The sequence below is a fragment of the Nicotiana tomentosiformis genome, chromosome 5, assembly GCF_000390325.3.
Source record: "Nicotiana tomentosiformis chromosome 5, ASM39032v3, whole genome shotgun sequence".
Classification (NCBI taxonomy): Eukaryota; Viridiplantae; Streptophyta; class Magnoliopsida; order Solanales; family Solanaceae; genus Nicotiana; species Nicotiana tomentosiformis.
The window spans coordinates 41,868,491-41,887,004 of NC_090816.1; the positions used below are offsets into that span (position 1 = coordinate 41,868,491).

The 18,514-nt window shown below is 38.8% G+C and overlaps 2 protein-coding genes across 3 annotated transcripts; one reads left to right on the forward strand and one right to left on the reverse strand.

The window, feature by feature from the left end:
* Positions 1–176: 176 nt before the first annotated feature.
* LOC104111056 (peroxiredoxin Q, chloroplastic-like) lies at positions 177–8,817 on the forward strand. 2 transcript variants are annotated; one of them, XM_009620656.4, is made up of 4 exons: positions 184–753; positions 840–977; positions 7,673–7,762; positions 8,288–8,817. In XM_009620656.4, the coding sequence occupies exons 1-4, from the start codon at positions 568–570 to the stop codon at positions 8,504–8,506; spliced, it is 633 nt and encodes a 210-aa protein (XP_009618951.1). In that variant the 5' UTR covers positions 184–567; the 3' UTR covers positions 8,507–8,817. The 2 variants fall into 2 exon arrangements, with proteins under 2 accessions (XP_070030939.1, XP_009618951.1); XM_070174838.1 differs by lacking the exon at positions 7,673–7,762 and having other exon boundaries at positions 177–753.
* An 8,860-nt stretch (positions 8,818–17,677) lies between these two features.
* On the reverse strand, positions 17,678–18,154 carry LOC138892233 (uncharacterized). The gene has a single exon (XM_070175938.1). It carries the CDS (start codon positions 18,152–18,154, stop codon positions 17,678–17,680), a length of 477 nt encoding a protein of 158 aa, XP_070032039.1.
* Between the last annotated feature and the right edge of the window lie 360 nt (positions 18,155–18,514).

Below are 18,514 nucleotides of genomic sequence, written 5' to 3' on the forward strand. Positions count from 1 at the left end.
CACAATTAATTTATCTTTCAAAGATATTAATTGAAGAGAGACAATTGTAGTGTGCACAATCTTATTGCATGGTTGTTAATATTATTTATGAATATCATTTGTATAGGAACATTACACAATTAACTTCTCTTTGAGAAGACTGTTTAAAACTACAAATAGGTATGCAATATTTTATTTATTTGTTTTGTTTCTGCTTAATTTTTCCCTTTGAACATTTGATTTGATTTTATTTTTTGTATATTTGTCTCAGATGATATAGTTTTAATTTTAGTACTGCAACTTTTTTTTTATATCAATTCAATTACAAAATAAAATATCTAATGTGGTTAATTAACTGGTGAGAAAAACAAGAGAGGGAACTGATGTTGATCGCACTGGTAGTTGGTTGGGGTCAGCAACGTTCCACCGCGCAGAAACCAAATTCCCACTTTCGCCACATATACACTTTAGCCTCTTCAATCTTTTACTCTATACAACAAAGCAAACAATCTTGATCTTTATTAGTCACTGCCAAAAAATCTTAGAAAAGTTACTCTCTTTCTTCTTTCAATCCCTCCACCCCCACAAATGGCTTCTTTGTCCATATCTGTAAAGCTGGCTCTTCCAAATTCACTGCTCTATTCTCAAACCCCTAAAACCCTCCTTTGTCACAACCTAAGCATTGTCTCAAGATCCAATTTTTATGGTCTCAAGCTCCTTCATTCCCCTTCTTTGACAACCCCTTCTTCAACTAAAAGTTCTATTTTTGCTAAGGTACATACATTGCTTTCCCATTTTACTGCTTTTTCTTTTTTCTGATTTCTTTAAACACTATTAGGAATTTGTGGCATGTTTGGTAGGTGGAAAAAGGCTCAGTGCCTCCACCATTCACATTAAAAGATCAAGATGGAAAAGATGTGAGCCTCTCCAAGTTCAAAGGCAAGCCCGTGGTGGTTTATTTCTATCCTGCTGATGAATCTCCTGGCTGTACAAAACAGGTAGAGTAAAAAGACACCTTAAATGTGCGTCTAAATTCTGTTAATTTCACATTGGTTTGCACATTTATAATCATAGAAAAAACATGATTTTGCTCGTCTTATTGAAGTACAATCCAAAAATAACTGCACGTAATGCAAAAAATTGCACAAAGAAGGGCCTTCTTAGTATGATGAGCTGATAATTAAAATTAATTAGCTGAATAGATGCGAATGAAATCTTCCTCTTAATGCTAAGTATTTGATTACAAGGTTAGGTTGGATGAACTCTATAAATTTTATCACCGAAAGATATCTACAAACTGAAGTCCTATTCTGTGAAGTTAGATCATATGAGACTACTCTCATTTTTTTTTGGGTAAAAATGTAAATAATACCATTAACTCCCAAAAAACCCATACACCTAAAGAGCACCTATCTTCCAAAACCACCTTCTAGGAAGGGTGCAATGAAGGACAGGCCTCCGACGTAGTCCGTGAAGCAACTAATTACAAAGTAACTTGTGTAGTAAACTATGACAACTGCTAGCTTTCCTCAAATCCTTGAGTAATTCTATTCTTTCTATGTCTATTGTTCCTCTGAAGATCTTCCAGTTTACAATTGTTCCTCTGAAGATCTTCCGGTTCCTTGCTTTCCACACATGGTACACCACTGCTCCCCAAATTGCTGCAATCAGCTCCTTGTGGAATTGTTTCCATTGCCTTCTCTTTATCCCTTCAAGCACCTTATGAACTTCTCCTTGTCGTATAGTAATTCCTGTCCGTTGTTGGATGCCTTCTCGCACAACTCCTATCCAGTCACATTCTGCAGATAAATGCAGAGGGGTCTCCACAGCTTGGCTGGTGCAAAGACGACATGTTTCATCTTCCACTGGGATATGTAGATGCCTCGGTCTATCCTTTGTAAGCAATCTGCCCTGTACAGCTAGCCATACTATAATTCTATGTTTTGGTTGAGCTAATGCAGTCCAGATTAGTTCTGCAATCTTTAGTCTCCCATGTTGTCCCACCAATGCATTATAGCTGCCAGTGATAGAATATTGTCCATCTTGCTTCATGTTGTATCTTCCCTGAGTGTACCAGCCTTGCATGACTTATTTTAGTGCATTCACCTTCTTCCAATACCAACTGCAATCTTGGGGTGGTTTATGAGTCCAAATATTAGTATCAGTCTTCATGTAGATGCTATGCACTCACTTCACACATAAGGAGTTTTTCTTCTCGGCTAATTGCCAGAGTAGCTTCCCAACAGATGCCATGTTCCAACTCCTGCAATTTTTGATATTAAGTTCCCCATATTTCTTTGGCCAACACACCTTTTCCCCTGCCACTAATGATACTTTCTTTTTCTCATCTGTACTTCCCCACAAATATTTCCTGCATTTCCTATCAACTTCTTTGAGAATGCTTTGGGGTAGGATGAAGGCAGATCCCCAGAAGCTATGGATAGAAAATAGAACTGCTAATATGACCTGTAGTCTCCCTGCATAGGAGATCCGCTTTGAGTACATAGTGGTGATCCTATTGGTGATTTTGTCAACTAGTTGACATTCCAATTTACTTCATTTCTTGGATGAAAGAGGCAGACCAAGATACCTGGTGGGAAAGGTACCTTGTGTAAATCCAGTTATTTCAATCAATTGGTCCCTGGTTTGATCATCAATCCCAGCCATAAAGATACTTGATTTGTCCATGTTTGCAACCAGCCCTGAAACATCACTAGAATGTGATAAGGCCTCCATTACTATTTTGACAAAATTGGTATTTGCTTTGCAGAAGATCCTAAGATCATTTGCAAATATCAAGTGTGAAAGTTTTAATTGTTTACACATGGGGTGGAATGCAAAATCAGGAAGGGCACACATGTATTTCAATACTCTGGACAAGTACTCCATAACAAGTACAAACAGGAGAGGAGACATAGGATCGCCTTGTCTAAGTCCTCTTTTTCCATCAAAGTAGCCATGCTCTTCCCCATTTACTTTAATAGTAAAGGTTGGAGAGGATACACAAGTCATCACTCATCACTAAGTTTATAAATCTGTCTGGAAATCCATAGCCCCTTAGTACGACCTCTAGGAACTCCCAGCTTACCATGTCATAAGCTTTTCTTAGATCAATTTTCATCAGGCATCTTGGTGTAGTTTTCCACCACAGTGTCTCAATAAGTCGTGGCAAATCAGTACATTGTGTACTATGGATCTACCTTGCACAATGGCAGACTGATTGTCAGCCACAATTACACTTATTGCATCTTTAAGTCTAGTATAGATCATCTTTGATATGCACTTGTAAAGCACATTGCAACATGATATAGGCCTATACTGGTTGGCTCTTTTAGGTGCTGCAGTCTTTGGAATCAATGCTATGTTAGTTGAGTTTAGCTGTTTCAAGAGTCTTCCATTGTGGAGAAATTCCAGAATAGCATCAGTTATGTCTTTGCCTACAATATCCCAAGCTGCCTTGAAGAAACCACTACCATATCCACTTTGGACCTGGACTCTTGTTTTGATCAATTTGGAAGATAGCTTTTTTAACATCCTTCTCAGTGTATGGCTTAAGTAGTTTAAGCTGCTGTATAATGTCCAGTACTCGACCATTCTTCAGCTTACTGTTAAAAGCCTTAACTCTGTGATCACTCCTTCTTCCTAGCAGTTCCTTATAATAATCAATAAAAGTATTGGCAATTGTATCAGGATCAGTCTGCCAATTACATGCTGCATCCTTCAGTTGAGTGGTATTGAGTGGTATCCTGCTTCAATCTTCTATGCTTGATTACAGAGTAAAAGTACTTGGTGTTATCATCACCAAGTTTCACTTAGTTTGCCTTGCTCTTCTGTTGAAGGTACATTTCAGCTATATAGGAAGATTGTCTGAATTTGGTGTATTTCTCTTTCTCAAGTTCTTGGTAAGCAGCATTCAAAGGGTCAGAGTGAAGAAGCTCCTAGGCTTGCCTAAGAGCCTCTCTGTCCATCTCAGATTCAGTAACAAGATTCCTGAAGGATTTAGCACTTAGCTTCTTCAACTTCCTTTTCCTAAGTTTTAACCTTCTAACTACCTGTAGCATTGCACAGCCTTGAATCCGCACATTCCATCCAGCTTCCACCTTGTCTCTAAATTGAGGATGTGTGGCCCAAACATTACAATACTGAAATGACCTCCTGATCCTAAGATTCTCATCCAGCAGTATAATATTTTACTGGGCTATGATCACTTATACTTTCTGGAAGGTAAGTTGATGTATTTAGTGGCATTGTGTCCAACCATTCATTGCTGATGAAAATCCGATCTATTTTTGAAAATATCCTCTGTCCACTATTGCTTCTATCATTCCATGTTTATCTTTGCCCCAGATGAGGAAGCTCAATCCACCAACAAGTGTCCACACAGTGATGAAATTCTGAAACCTCTGCCCAAGTTATTGGATTACCTCCCACTTGATCTTCTGCAGTCAGTACTGAATTAAAGTCACCTATCCATGGTTGCTTGCACACCATACTGTAGTTCACCAATGTGTTCCATAGTTCCTTCCTCCCTTCTCATGTGTTAAAAGCTTACACAAAAGATATGACAAAATCCAGTTTCAATGTAATATATCGTATAGCACAAGTGACAACCTGAGCTGTTGTTCTAATGTCATCACAGTGTAGTAATTTGGCCTCCATGTAATCCATGTTCTCCCATTATAGTGAGCTACTAAGTTAGTGACATATGGACACCCCCCAAACATTTTTCCGGCAGTAGATTCAATCTTGTTACTCTTTATTTTTGTTTCTAGTAAACCAACTAGTCCCACCCTTTCATTACTGCAAAGGAATTTAACTTCTTTTTGCTTATTAGGGCAGTTAAGCCCTCTTATATTCCAGCATAGGCAGTTAACCATTCCCATAATTGGGAAACTTCTGGCCACCCACATTTGTGTCATTACCTTTTGACAGTTGTTTGTTGTTATCTTTATTATTCATGTTTACTATATTATCTTCTGTATTACTTGGACGTTCCTTGTTAGTACCTGAAATGTGTTTGGAGTTACCACCTTTTGTTGTTGGTTAATCCTCAACTATTGCTGCTGTTTAGCTCTAAGTTGCTCGGACTCGGGAGCAGGTGTCCGATATGGGTGCGGATCTAGAGGTCGGATCCTTCGTGATCTGACTTTTAAGATTCGGGGATACGGATCCAAGTGTTGATATGAGTGTGGAGATTCGGCTAAAAATAATTCAAATATCTAAAAATAGAGTTATAAAAATATGTCTAAATTATGTGAAGAACTTACAAGGTATTCCGAGAAGGAGAAAATATTGATCAAGAGTATAATTCGAGAAGGAAATAAAAGGAAAAGAACTGACATATAAATTTTTATATACTAGGTATTCCATTTTCTCCAATTTCACCCTAGCTTTCGTTTTTATTTCAGAAATGGTTATTTCGTTTTGGTCAAAGTACCCAAAATCGGTTGACCGGTTCCGGTGCGGATCCCCCACCCTCACCCCCACCCCCACCCCCACCCATGTCGTGTCGACATGGGTGCGGCACCAAAAGTGAAGAGTCCGAGCAGCTTAGGTTTAGCTTGGTTGCGACCATTTCTCTGAGGGGTAACCCCTACATTATCTTTGCGGCCTCCTGAGTTGGTTTCTACCTCCTTTGCAGTTTCCTCAGTTCCCTTTTTCTCCACTGGTAATTGCTGATTAACAGTCACTTGCTTCTCAACAGTAGGTGCTTTGTCATTCTTCTCCTGAACTACATTTTTTTGGCCTTCTTGAGACAATTGACCTCATCATGGCCATATTTCTCACTGTATTTACACAGGGTTGGCTTCCATTCATACAATACCTTCTGCTCTACCAAACTTCCTCTTTCATTCCTGAAGATAACATTATCTAGTAGGTTAGCATTCAGTTCTACCTCAATCAATAGTCTGGCAAAGTTCAACCCGTACTTGCTTTCAGTGTTTTGATCTATCATTAGTGGTTTACCTACCAAACTCCCCGTCTTACTCAGTCCCTTTGGACACCAATATTAAAAGTCGAGCCCAGGAAATTTGATCCAAATTGGTACTGTGTACAACTCATCTCTAGTAAATTCCATGTCAGGATTCCAGGCCTTCACAATAAAGGGTTTATTATCAAAATGATAAATCCCCCCTTAATTACCTCATTTTTCCCAGCTCAGAATCAAATCGAACCAACACAATTGCATCTTTTAGCATGGCAATTTTATTGATTCCATGCTTTGCCCACAACCTTCTGATATACCCCTGTGACACAGTGAAGGGAGTGTGAGCACCTAGAACATAACACACCACCACATTCTTCCAATAGTCAATTTCAGAGCTTATGTTTCTAACTCGATGTCAACTATGGTTGAATCTGCAGGCAGTGTCGGAGCAACGTACTCCAATTTAAATCCTGCGTTTGACACTTTCGAGATGTCAAAATTGTCCCAAATTGATTGCTTCTTCTTTGGTACAGTCCTCTCTTCCTCTTCCACCATATCCGCTCATGATTTGTGCCCACTGCTTGCTGGGGAATGACTCCCAGCACTAGTTGAAGCTTGCACAACATTAGCCTACTGTTTCTGAGCTTGCAATTGAGAAATCTGTTCACTCTCTTTTTGATGAGTTACTGTTTCATTGATTTTCTATCCAATCTGAATCTCTTCTTGGATGTCTAAAGCTGCCTTATTCTTCTGCCCTCGAAGGGCATGGCCTTGTGATAATGTCGCCTGAGCTTGGAGAGCCTTCTGCGATGGCATGCATGCCCTCTTTCCCATGGCCGTAGCAGTTTAGCAAACGTGCGCCGAGAGAGAAAACATGCCTAATTTATACTTTTATAGTTATAGTTGTGGAAAATAGTATTCCAATAGACTACTCTCATTTACAAATTATATACCAAAACATACACAAGATATATGAATATTAGATTAACCATGATCATTGGACATCCGTACTTGTCTGAGTGGTCCCCCAACTTCCTTTGGCATGTCCTGAACATGATGAAACATATCTGGGAGGCGGCACTCCTGTAAGGTTCCCTCCATACTTAGTGCTAAGTATTTGACTACCAGGTTCTAGGTTGGATGACTAATTTTAATAGACTAGCAATTTCTCTGGAATAGCAGTGGGCCCCTGAATAGAGTGGCAGGCAAAGCTTTTGGTGAGATTGGAACCCTGCACCTAAGTGATGTTTAGTGAAGTTTACCATTAGACTACAACATGCTTTAACTCCTATTCCGAGTAATGCTCAATTCAAGTCTGACCATTGTGTGGCTTGTCTAATATATTAGACTTTTGGGTAGCTCCAGTATTTCACCTGGAACTTCTTGAGTGTATCTATGTTGGATGGATTATCTCCTGTATTACTGATTCAGAAAGACAGTGCAATTGGTGAAAAATATTATCGTTAGACATAAATTAATTGTAATCCAATCCAGGAAATTTCTCAAATATGTAAACAAATTTATTATTTACCTTAATTTCATCTGAAATAGGTTTGAGACAAGTTAAAAATACAAGATTAGACCTACTGTTTGAATTCTATTTTAGAGATAACTAGAATTATGTCATCATTCTTATTTTATTTCTTTTTTTAGCTGGAAGTTAATTGCTTTACTCCTGAAAGCAAAACTGTTCTCTTCATGCCTCAAAAGTGTAAGCATAAAAAGTTACCATGGTGATCGCAAATGTGTGAACATTTTATACAGGCCTGTTCCTTCAGGGACTCGTATGAAAAGTTCAAGCAAGCAGGAGCGGAAGTTGTTGGGATTAGTGGTGACGATCCAGAATCCCACAAGGTATTATAGATTTACTTGGTTGGTTAAAAATAGTTAGCTGGAGTTCGTCTATGATAGGTAGTCAGTAATCTGGAGTTTTGATTCTTATAATCAAATCAAATTACATTAAGCTTGCTCTTCCTATATGTGTCTTTTCGTCTAAAATTTGCAAAGAGTATTAATAGCTGTGGTTTTACCCAAAAATACCTTGTATGTTTGTTTTTATACACAACTGGTCAACTCCCTGATGGTCTGATTTCACAGACAGACAACAATCAGGTTCCTGTTTCTAATTGTACTTGGGAGAGCTGGATAGTTAATTACTTAGGCTGTATTGATTTGAATTTCTATTGGCACCCTGTCAAAATTATACTTTTCTTTGCAAGATAGATTTACATTTCATTACTTCTTATGTCAAGGATGTACACCAACTCATCATGTTTCAAACTTCTTGTATTTTTTTCTTCTTATTATGAATTTGTACTCTCTACATTTCTGCTGTTCGATATTGCCAACTGTTATAACCGAGGTATTTGGGTTGTACAGGCTTTTGCAAAGAAATACAGACTTCCATATACCTTACTGAGTGATGAAGGCGACCAGGTTAGAAAAGAATGGGGAGTCCCAGCGGACCTTTTTGGTACATTGCCTGGAAGACAAACTTATGTACTTGACAAGAATGGAGTTGTTCAACTTGTATATAACAATCAGTTCCAACCTGAAAAGCATATTGATGAGACATTGAACCTACTTCAAAGTCTCTGAATGTCCACCAAATTTTCTTTGAATATTTCCATTTCTCCCACTAGTTTCCTTTTATGCTTAATATATATTATGTGATTCTGATAAGATATACAACCACTGTAGTTAGATGTCAAAAGGAATTATCACTTCAGGATCATAGCACAAATTATGCTCTAGATTGTTGAATCACTATATGTGAGCTATGTTGCGCGGGCTCGTCAAAAATATTGTCTAGTGTGTCGGACTCTCCAAAAATAAATATTGTTGCACCTGATAGCAGAATTATTTATTGAGCTCAATCGTATACTATTTGAAGGTTTCTGGTTAACAAATGTTTAGTTCTTACACACCGATTCGCTTAGAAGTTTTACGCTCAGGTGGCTTAAGAATCAATTTCTAGTAGCGCATATAGTAAGTTAAGATTGGTAACTTAGAACATATGGTAGGTAAGATGGTAAATAGTATGTTATAACTGGTTTAAATGTATTTCACTTTAAAATATCAATTAGTTTAAGTTATTTTTTGGGTTTGCTTTATTTTTTTTCTTTGGGAAACTATTTGTGTGTTTGGATTTGTTTCCAGAAGAAATAGTTTTGCATGTGTTTAAATAATTATTTTTCCAGAAAATAACCTTTTGGGTTTTTTATTTTACTTAAAATGGAATAGCTATTTTTGCAAGACAAATGTTTTTTTTATTTTTGGTTTTGTTAAAACAGAAAATTTATCTGCATTTATTAAAATAAATGAACAATAAAAAATTGTTCAATAAATAAATGAAATTAGCAAATAGTCACTTTTAATCCTTGCTATTAGAGTTTAATTGGTATTTAAAAAGCAATTAGCATTTAGTTACTTCTTTTACACAAATATTTTTTTGGAGAAAAATACTCCCAATTAAGACATGAAACAATTCCGGCAATTGGCGTTGAAGTTCAAAAATTTTACAAGTGAAACACCAATTTAATATGCTGAATTTCAAACTACAGTAACGATTCAGGGGTAACGATTCATGGGGTTCAAACCTTTATAAGTTCAAACCCTAATAACAATTTATGGGGTTCAAACTTTACGATCTAAGTGCGAAGATTTATTGGAGTTTTAAACCATAGGAATGATTCTTAAGATTCAAACCTTTATAAGTTTAAATCCCAATAACATTTCACAGGATTTGAAAATTCAAACCTTTTTAAATGGAAGTGAATAAGTGATAATTAGAACCTTTTTTGACAAAGCATATGAATAGCTGGAAAACAGAGTTAGCCTTCTGAAGTTTTTGGCAGCCTCTTCATAAATACTCTTATCAGTAATAAGCACAAATAAGTAATTAAAAAAAGTACACATCCTTCGCAACAGAAAAATATCTTGGTTAATAAAAGTCTCACTTAGGCATCCTGTACTTGTGAAGCAATTTAAAATCTATATTTTAAAGAAAGATTTTAAAGAAATTTCTAGGCTTTTTGTCTTTTTCTCTCATGACCGGATTTCTAACCGAGTCGCGATTAGCACTCGGTGTGCCTTAACTTGACCGAGCAACCTTCTAATCTATTCTTTCTTTTCTACTAAGCGGGTCAATATGTAAAACTAGAAGAGACATCTTTCTTCAAAGACTGAAAATTTAATCTAAAAACATTATGCAAAAGTCCAGTTCATAACATTCAATATCGAATAGAAACAAAATAAAATCTAAACTTTACTTTCTGATTTGGTAACGTATATGAAGCCTCTGTAGAATCTGGGTGGATTGCTCTGGACTCCAGCTAACCCTCAACTAGAAATAATAAAAATAAAATAAAGAATAAAGTCAAGCAATAAATTCTATGGCCTGAGACGAAGCTCATAAAAAGTCTGCTAGGACGGGAGGAGGTCATAACTCGTGGCATGCTCGTCTATATAACCTGCGCCTTTATTGATATAAGCCAATGTAGGTTCCATAGAAAATATCATAGACCCAAATTTCACCAAGTTGTGATAGCACCTAACCCAACCTACTAGGTAAGCCAGCTAACTTATAACATCATCCAAATTGATAATCATTAATAAATCAAGAAGTACAAATGCAGAAATTGATACAGCTATTCCCAAAAACGGGTGGTACAAGTCATGAGCAACTAAGAATTGAAATTTTACAATATTGAGCAAGTAGATATACATCATATGTTTGAATATATATAAACAAAAATACAAATTTTAAACTACCATGAACAAGATGGTAGCTAATAACTGGAACGCTAAAGTCTTCAATGCTCATCCTCGAACTCCACGGCCGCTTAGCCCCAAAATCTGCATGCAAGATGCAGAAGTGCAGTATGAGTACAACCAATCCCATGTACACATTGAGTATCTTGACTAACCTCAGTAAAGTAGTGGTGATGTTTTAAGTCAAAAGATACTCACTTTATAAACCTGTGCAAGTAATGAGCAGAAAGCAAAACAAGAGCATACACGAATAATGATAAAAGGATCAAATAAGAGAAAAACTCAATTAGTTTCACGGTCATAACAATGTAAGCAAAACCTTAGGAAGCAAATTCCTCGAAAGGAGGAGAAATATACAAGAAACAAGTACAAGGCATCATTTCTGATGCATTGTGCAACTCGATCCAATTATAATACCATTGTAGTGTGCAACCCGATCTAATAATCATACCGTTACAACGTACAACTAGTCCCAACACATATCGTTACAACGTGCAACCCATTCCTAATCACATCATTCTATATAGAATCGCTCAACATATAGGTAATAGTAATACACCAGGTAGGATACACGTAAATAACAATAACAAACAAGGCAGGTTGCATATAAGTAACAATGATAAACAAGATAGGATATACATAAGTGATAGTAACAAACAAGATAAGATATGTCTGTGTGCGCGTGAGACATTAACAATAAGATAGGATGTACATAAAGTAACAATGACAGACAATGTAGGAAGTATATAAGTAACAATAACAGATAAGGTAAATGTATGTAAGTAACAGTAATAGTCAAGGTAAGATGCAAGTAGGTAACAGTAACGACCAAGGTATGATGTATATATATTTGAATGAGGAAAGAATAAACATAATATAATACATGGCTCTTATCCTCACCAACACGGAAACAACCATCGTGCCATGAACTCTCATCCTCACGGCACAAAAATACTCATCTTGCCAATATCATATCAAATCGCACAGAAACACCCATCATGCTAATATTATATCAAATTACAAGAAAACATCCATCATGCTAGTATCTCTCACCTCACTGCACAGAACACTAGTCATGCAATATGTCACAACCTAAAATCCCAACCAAGGAGTCGTGATGGCGCCTAACACTACTTTCTAGGCAAGCCAGTACTTAGCAACAATAAATAAAGTGTCACGACCCAAAACCATAACCGGTCGTGATGACGCCTAACGCACTTGCTAGGCAAGCCAAACATAACAAAAATAAAATATAAATACTGAATTAATAGAAATTGTACAATTCTAAGACTGACTAACATAAACAACAACGTCGATACATACCAAATCCCCGGAACTGGTAAATACAGAGTCATGAGCTCTAAAACAAAAGTACAAGTTTGAAACGCCAAATAACAATATTGTCTGAATGAAAAACAACAACACATAAAGGAAAAGAGATGCCAGACTATGGTCGAGATGCAACTCTACCTCGTCTCTCCAAGATACTCAGCAACAAACCTCAGCTACTGGTGGGTCGGTCAAACACCTAGATCTACACAATTAAGTGCAGAGTATAGTATGAGCACAACTGACCCCATGTACTCAACAAGTATCATAACTAATCTCGGCGAGGTAAAAGAAGCAAGCATTATAAATGATACTCGCTAATCACCTATGCAATTCATAAATTCCAACAAGTATAGAACAATAATGGGATCAAGTCATGAATCATAGATAGAACCACCTTGGTGCACACAATAACATAACGTACTCTGCTCAGTCAACAATCCAGCATATAAAGAAGCTATGCATCAAGTCAGGTAAATAACCAAGGAAATTGCACGTAAAGATGAAATGCAATAACCAAATCAAACACTGGCCAGCCTTTCTTCAAAACTTCAATTAGCGAACCAAATCCCTGATCAGCTTTCCTCAAACATCGTGTACACCATCTAGAAGGAACATGAGAGGGTGACCCTAGTGGGACGGATTCATATCCACACGCAACACAGATAACTCACCTGTTGCACGAATAACTCACATGCCAATAATATCAATATCTCAGATACGCACAGACAACTCACATGTTGCACGGACAAATCACGTGCCAACTCACATGTTGCACAGATAAATCATGTGTCAATATCACATGTTGCAGGCTTAATGTCACAATCTACCTGGCGTGTCCACAGGCTTAATATCATAATCCGCCTGGCGTGGTCATAAGCTACCAGTCCAATCGATATCATACAGAAAGCAGTTATATAAGAATACATGTACATGATTAATGAACATCAAATTTTATACTCTTGGAAAAGTATAAGTGATACGCTAAGGTATATGCATGTGCAAAGTGTGCTATCACAACTCAGCCAAGCAAATACATCACGAAAGTAGCAATTTATTAAGTTCAATCAGGAGATTAACCTTTATGTAACCTCAAACATGGTACAAATAGCTCACAAAAGAAGTACAGATAGAACAAACATCACAATATAAAGCTTAGAAATCAACTCAAGGCATATCATAGCCTATGCACAACCCCGACCATGAATAAATACCCCGATGCATGCACATGGGCTCAACCCCACACGTGCGTCACCCGTAGCACGCATCTATCATAAATAACTCAGGCAACTAGTTGCCTCAACTAAGTTTAGGTAAGATACTTACCTCAAGCAAACTAAATCAGTACTCTAAGAAGCCCTTCCTACGTGAATCAAGCTCCGAACAACTCGAATCTAGTCAAAATAACTTATTATCATCAATAAAAGCCATAGGAAAAAAATTTCAAATGATAAAGCTATGTTCTTTATCGAAATCAAAAAGTCAACCCGGGCCCATACCTTGGAACCCGACAAAACTCAAAAATTCCAAACACCATTCCAATACGAGTCCAAATATATATGTTTCATACAAATCCGACCTCAAATATATCCTCAAATCATCAATTTATGCTTTAGAAAAGGTTTTACTAAAATCCTCAATTTCTTCACTTAGATTCACCAATCAAATGCTCAAATCAAGGTTGGAATCATGAATAATATACAAATCCGAGTAAAAAAACACTTACTCCAATCCAAATTGTGAAAATCCCCTCCAAAATCACCCAAATCCGAGCTCTATAACTCAAAATATATTAAAATGGCTAAAACCCTTAAAAAATAGAGTACTTATGGTCTGTCCAGGCATACCCTTCGCGATTGTGGGACCAACTTCGCGATCGCGAAGTACAACCAAACACTGCCCAGATAAAGCCCTACGCGAATGCGAGACCTTGGTCGCAAATGCGATGCAAAACACCCCTGAGCATACGTGGTCCTCCTCTCGCATTCGCGAAGGCTAAAAGCCTGACGCCCAAAGCTTGCCTCCCCTTTTACGCGAACACGTCTCCCCTCTCGCGATTGCGAAGACCACTGCCTCTGAAAGCTCCGCGAATGCGAACTCCCTTATACGAACGCGATGAACAACTACACCTGCCAACAGATTTCCCTCAGCGAAGGCGACTGCCCTATTGCGATCGTGAAGAAGGAAACTAGATAATAGATATAAGCAATTCCAAAACACGGAGAAATGGCCCGAAACCTATCCAAAACACATACGAGGCCCTCGGGACCCGTCCAATCACACTAACCAATCCCAAAACCTAATACGGACCTACTCGAGGCCTCAAATTACACCAAACAACATCAAAATCACGAATCGCACCTCAATTCAAGCTTAAGGAACTAATCCAAAATTCCAAATTCAAAACATACGCTGAACAAGCCTAAACAACTCGGAATGACCTCAAATTTTGCATGCAAGTTCCAAATGGCATAAATCATAATGGACCTATTCCAATTCCCGGAACCAAAAGCCGAACCCGATATCATCAAAGTCAACTCTCGGTCACATTTATCAACCTTCCATACCTTTAACTTTTCAAATTTCGCCAAAAAGCACCTAATCAACCTACGGTCATCCAAATCCACATCCGGACGTACCCATAAGTCCAAAATCACCATACGAAACTTTTGGAATCATCTAAACATCATCCCGGAGTCGTTTATATAAAAGTCAAATTTTGGTCAACTCTTACAACTTAAGCTTCCAACCTTAGGACAAAATATCCCAATTCACTTCAGAACTTCCCGAAAACCAAACTAACCACCCCTGCAAGTCACACAACTACAAATACACATATGTAAAGCATAAAATAGGGGGAAAGAGGATAAATTACTCAAAATGATGACTAACTCGTTACATTCTCCCCCTCTTAAATAAACGTTCGTCCTCGAACGAGTCTAGAATCATACTTGGTGTCTCAAAATGGTAAGGATATCTGCTCCGCATATCCTGATAGGTCTCTCAAGTATCCTCCTCGACTGGTTGACCTCTCCAATGAACCTTCACTGATGCTATATTCTCCGACCTCAACTTTTAAACATGCCAGTCCAAAATGGCCACCGACTCCACCGGTTGAAGTTTAAAATATGTGACGGATCTCCATAATACTTCTGGAGCATGAAAACATGAAATGCTGGGTGAATTCCTGATAAGCTATGTGACAAGGCAAGTCTATAGGCCACCTCCCCAACTCTCTCATGCACCTCAAACATACCAATATACCTAGGGCTCAACTTTCCCTTCCTCTGAAGCTCATCACACCCTTCATGGGCAAAACTCTAAGTAGAACCTCTCACCCACCATAAATGCTACATCACGAGCCTTCCTGTCAGCATAACTCTTATGCCTGGACTGTGCTGTACAAAGCTGATCCTGAATCAACTTCACCTTCTCCAAAGCATCACAGACCAAATCAGTGCCCAATAACCTTGCCTCCCCAGGCTCAAACCAACCAATCGGAGAACGACATCGCCTCCCATATAAGGCCTCATACGGAGCCATCTAGATACTCGACTGATAGCTGTTGTTGTAAGCGAACTCTGCTAATGGTAGAAACTGATCCCATGATCCTCCGAAATCAATGACACAGGCCCGTAACATGTCTTTCAAAATCTGAATAGTGCGCTTGGACTGCCCGTCTGTCTGGGGATGAATTGTCGTACTCAGCTCGACCTGTGTGCCCAACTCATGCTGCACTGCTCTAAAAAAATATGATGTAAACTGCATGCCTCGATCCGAGATAATAGAAACAGGCACACCATGAAGGCGAACAATCTCCCGAATACAAATATGAGCCAACTACTTTGAATAATAGGTAGTCATGACAGGAATAAAGTCTGCAGACTTGGTCAGTCTATCCATAATAACCCACACTCAATCAAATTTCCTTGAAGTCCGTGGAAGCTCAACTACAAAATCTATAGTGATATGCTCCCACTTCCACTCTGGAATGTCAAGACTCCGAAGCAAACCACCGGGTCTCTGATGCTCATACTTCATCTGCTGGCAGTTCAAATACTGAACAACATACTCAACAATATTCTTCTTCATCCTTCGCCACAAATAGTGCTGCCTCAAATCATGGTACATCTTCACAGCCCTCGATGAATGGAATATCGCGAACTATAGGCCTCCTCAAGAATCAACTCTCACAACCGATCCACATTTGGATCACAGATCCGACCCTGTAGTCTCAATACCCCATCGTTACTAATAGTAACCTCCTTGGCATTACTATGTTGCACCATGTCCCTCAGGACAAGAAAATGGAGATCATCATACCGACGCGCCTTGATGCGCTCGAACAAGGACGACCATGATACAACACTCGCAAGCACCCTGCTAGGCTCCAAAATATCCAACCTCACGAACCGATTGGCCAAGGCCTGAACACCAATTCTAACGGTCTCTCCCCAACTGGAATACAATCAAGACTCCCCATGCTCTCAGCCTTTCTATGCAAAGCATCGTCCACAATATTGGCCTTCCCTGGATGATAAATAATGGTGATATCATAGTCCTTTAGTAGCTCTAACCACCTCCGTTACCTCAAGTTCAGATCCTTTTGCTTGAATAAGTGCTGGAGACTTCTATGATCTGTGAACACCTCACAAGACATGCCGTAGAGATAATGCCTCCAAATCTTAAGCGTGTGAACAATGACTGTCAACTCCAAATAGTGTACATTGTAGTTCTTCTCATGGGGCTTCAACGGACATGAAGCATAATCAATAACTCTACCCTTCTGCATCAACAAACATCCAATGCCAATTCGTGAAGCATCACAATAGACTGCATGAGAACCCGATCCCGAAGGCAAAACTAGAACTAGAGCTGTAGTCAAGGCAGTCTTGAACTTCTAAAAGATCTCGTCATACTCATCAGACTACCTGAATGGGGAACTCTTTCGCGTCAATATAGTCAATGGGGCTGCTATAGATGAAAACCCCTCCATAAAATGACGATAATAACTAGCCAACCCAAGAAAAATCCGGATCTCAGTAGCAAAAGACTGTCTGGGCCAAGTATGAACTGCCTCAATCTTTTTTGGATCTACCTAAATCCCTTCACTGGGCACCACGTGGCCCAAGAATTCCACCGAGTCTAACAAGAACTCGCACTTGGAGAATTTAGCATATAGCTTCTTCTACCTCAAAGTCTGGAGCACGATCCTCAAATGTTGCTCATGATCCTCCCAGATACGAGAATAAACCAATATATCATCATTGAAAACTATGATGAAGGAATCAAGATAGGGCTGAAATACGCTATTCATCAAGTGCATAAAAGCCACTGAGGCATTGATCACCCTAAAAGACATCATCAGAAAGTCATAGTGACCGTAGCGGGTCCTAAAAGTCATCTTCAAAATATTTGAAGCCTAGATCTTTAACTGATGGTACCCCGATATCAAATCAATCTTTAAGAATACCCTTGAACTGTGAAGCTGATCAAACTAATAATCAACACGTTGTAGTGGGTACTTGTTCTTCATAATATCCTTGTTCAACTGCCTGTATTCAATGCACATCCTTATTGAACCATCTTTCTTCTTCACAACTAGTATCGGTGCACCCCAAGTGATACACTAGGCCTGATGAAACCCTTATAAAGCAACTCTTGTAACTATTCCTTCAACTCTTTCAATGCTACTGATGCCATGCGATACAGTGGAATAGAGATAGGCTGAGTGCCCGGCACCAAATCAATACTAAAATCAATATCCCTGTGGGGTGGCATGTCCGACAGGTCTGCAGGAAACACATCTGAAAACTCTCTCACCACTGGAACTGACTCAATAGTAGGAGTATCGACACTAACATCTCTCACGAAATCCAAATATGCCAAACACCCCTTCTCAACCATCCGTTGAGCCTTCAAATATGAAATCACTCTACTAGGAACATGATCCAAGGAGCCTATCCACTCTAACCTCAGCAACCTAGGCATAGCCAATGTCACGGTCTTAGACTGACAATCAAGAATAGCATGATGTGGTGACCACCAATCCATGCCCAAAATCACATCAAAATCTACCATACTGAGCAATAAAAGATTGACTCTAGTCTCATCACCCCAATGGTCACCACATAAGACCGACATACACGGTCCACCATAATAGAATCACCCACCGGTGTAGATCCATGAACATGCATATCTAAAAAGTCACGAGGCATGTCCAAATAACGAGTAAAGTATGATGACATATATGAATAAATGGAATCAAGGTCAAATAACACTGAATAATCCCTGTGGCACACTGAAACAATACTTGCAATCATGGCGTTGGAAGCAACTGCCTCTGGCCTAGTGGGAAATGCATAGGAACGGGCCTGGCCATCACCTGGATGACCTCCCCTACTAGGGCGACCTCGAACTAGCTGGGACCTATCCCTAGCTGGTCGTGCGGGTGGTGTAGCTACCGGTGTTAAAATAATAGGTTATGAGCTCTGCGGTGGGGCC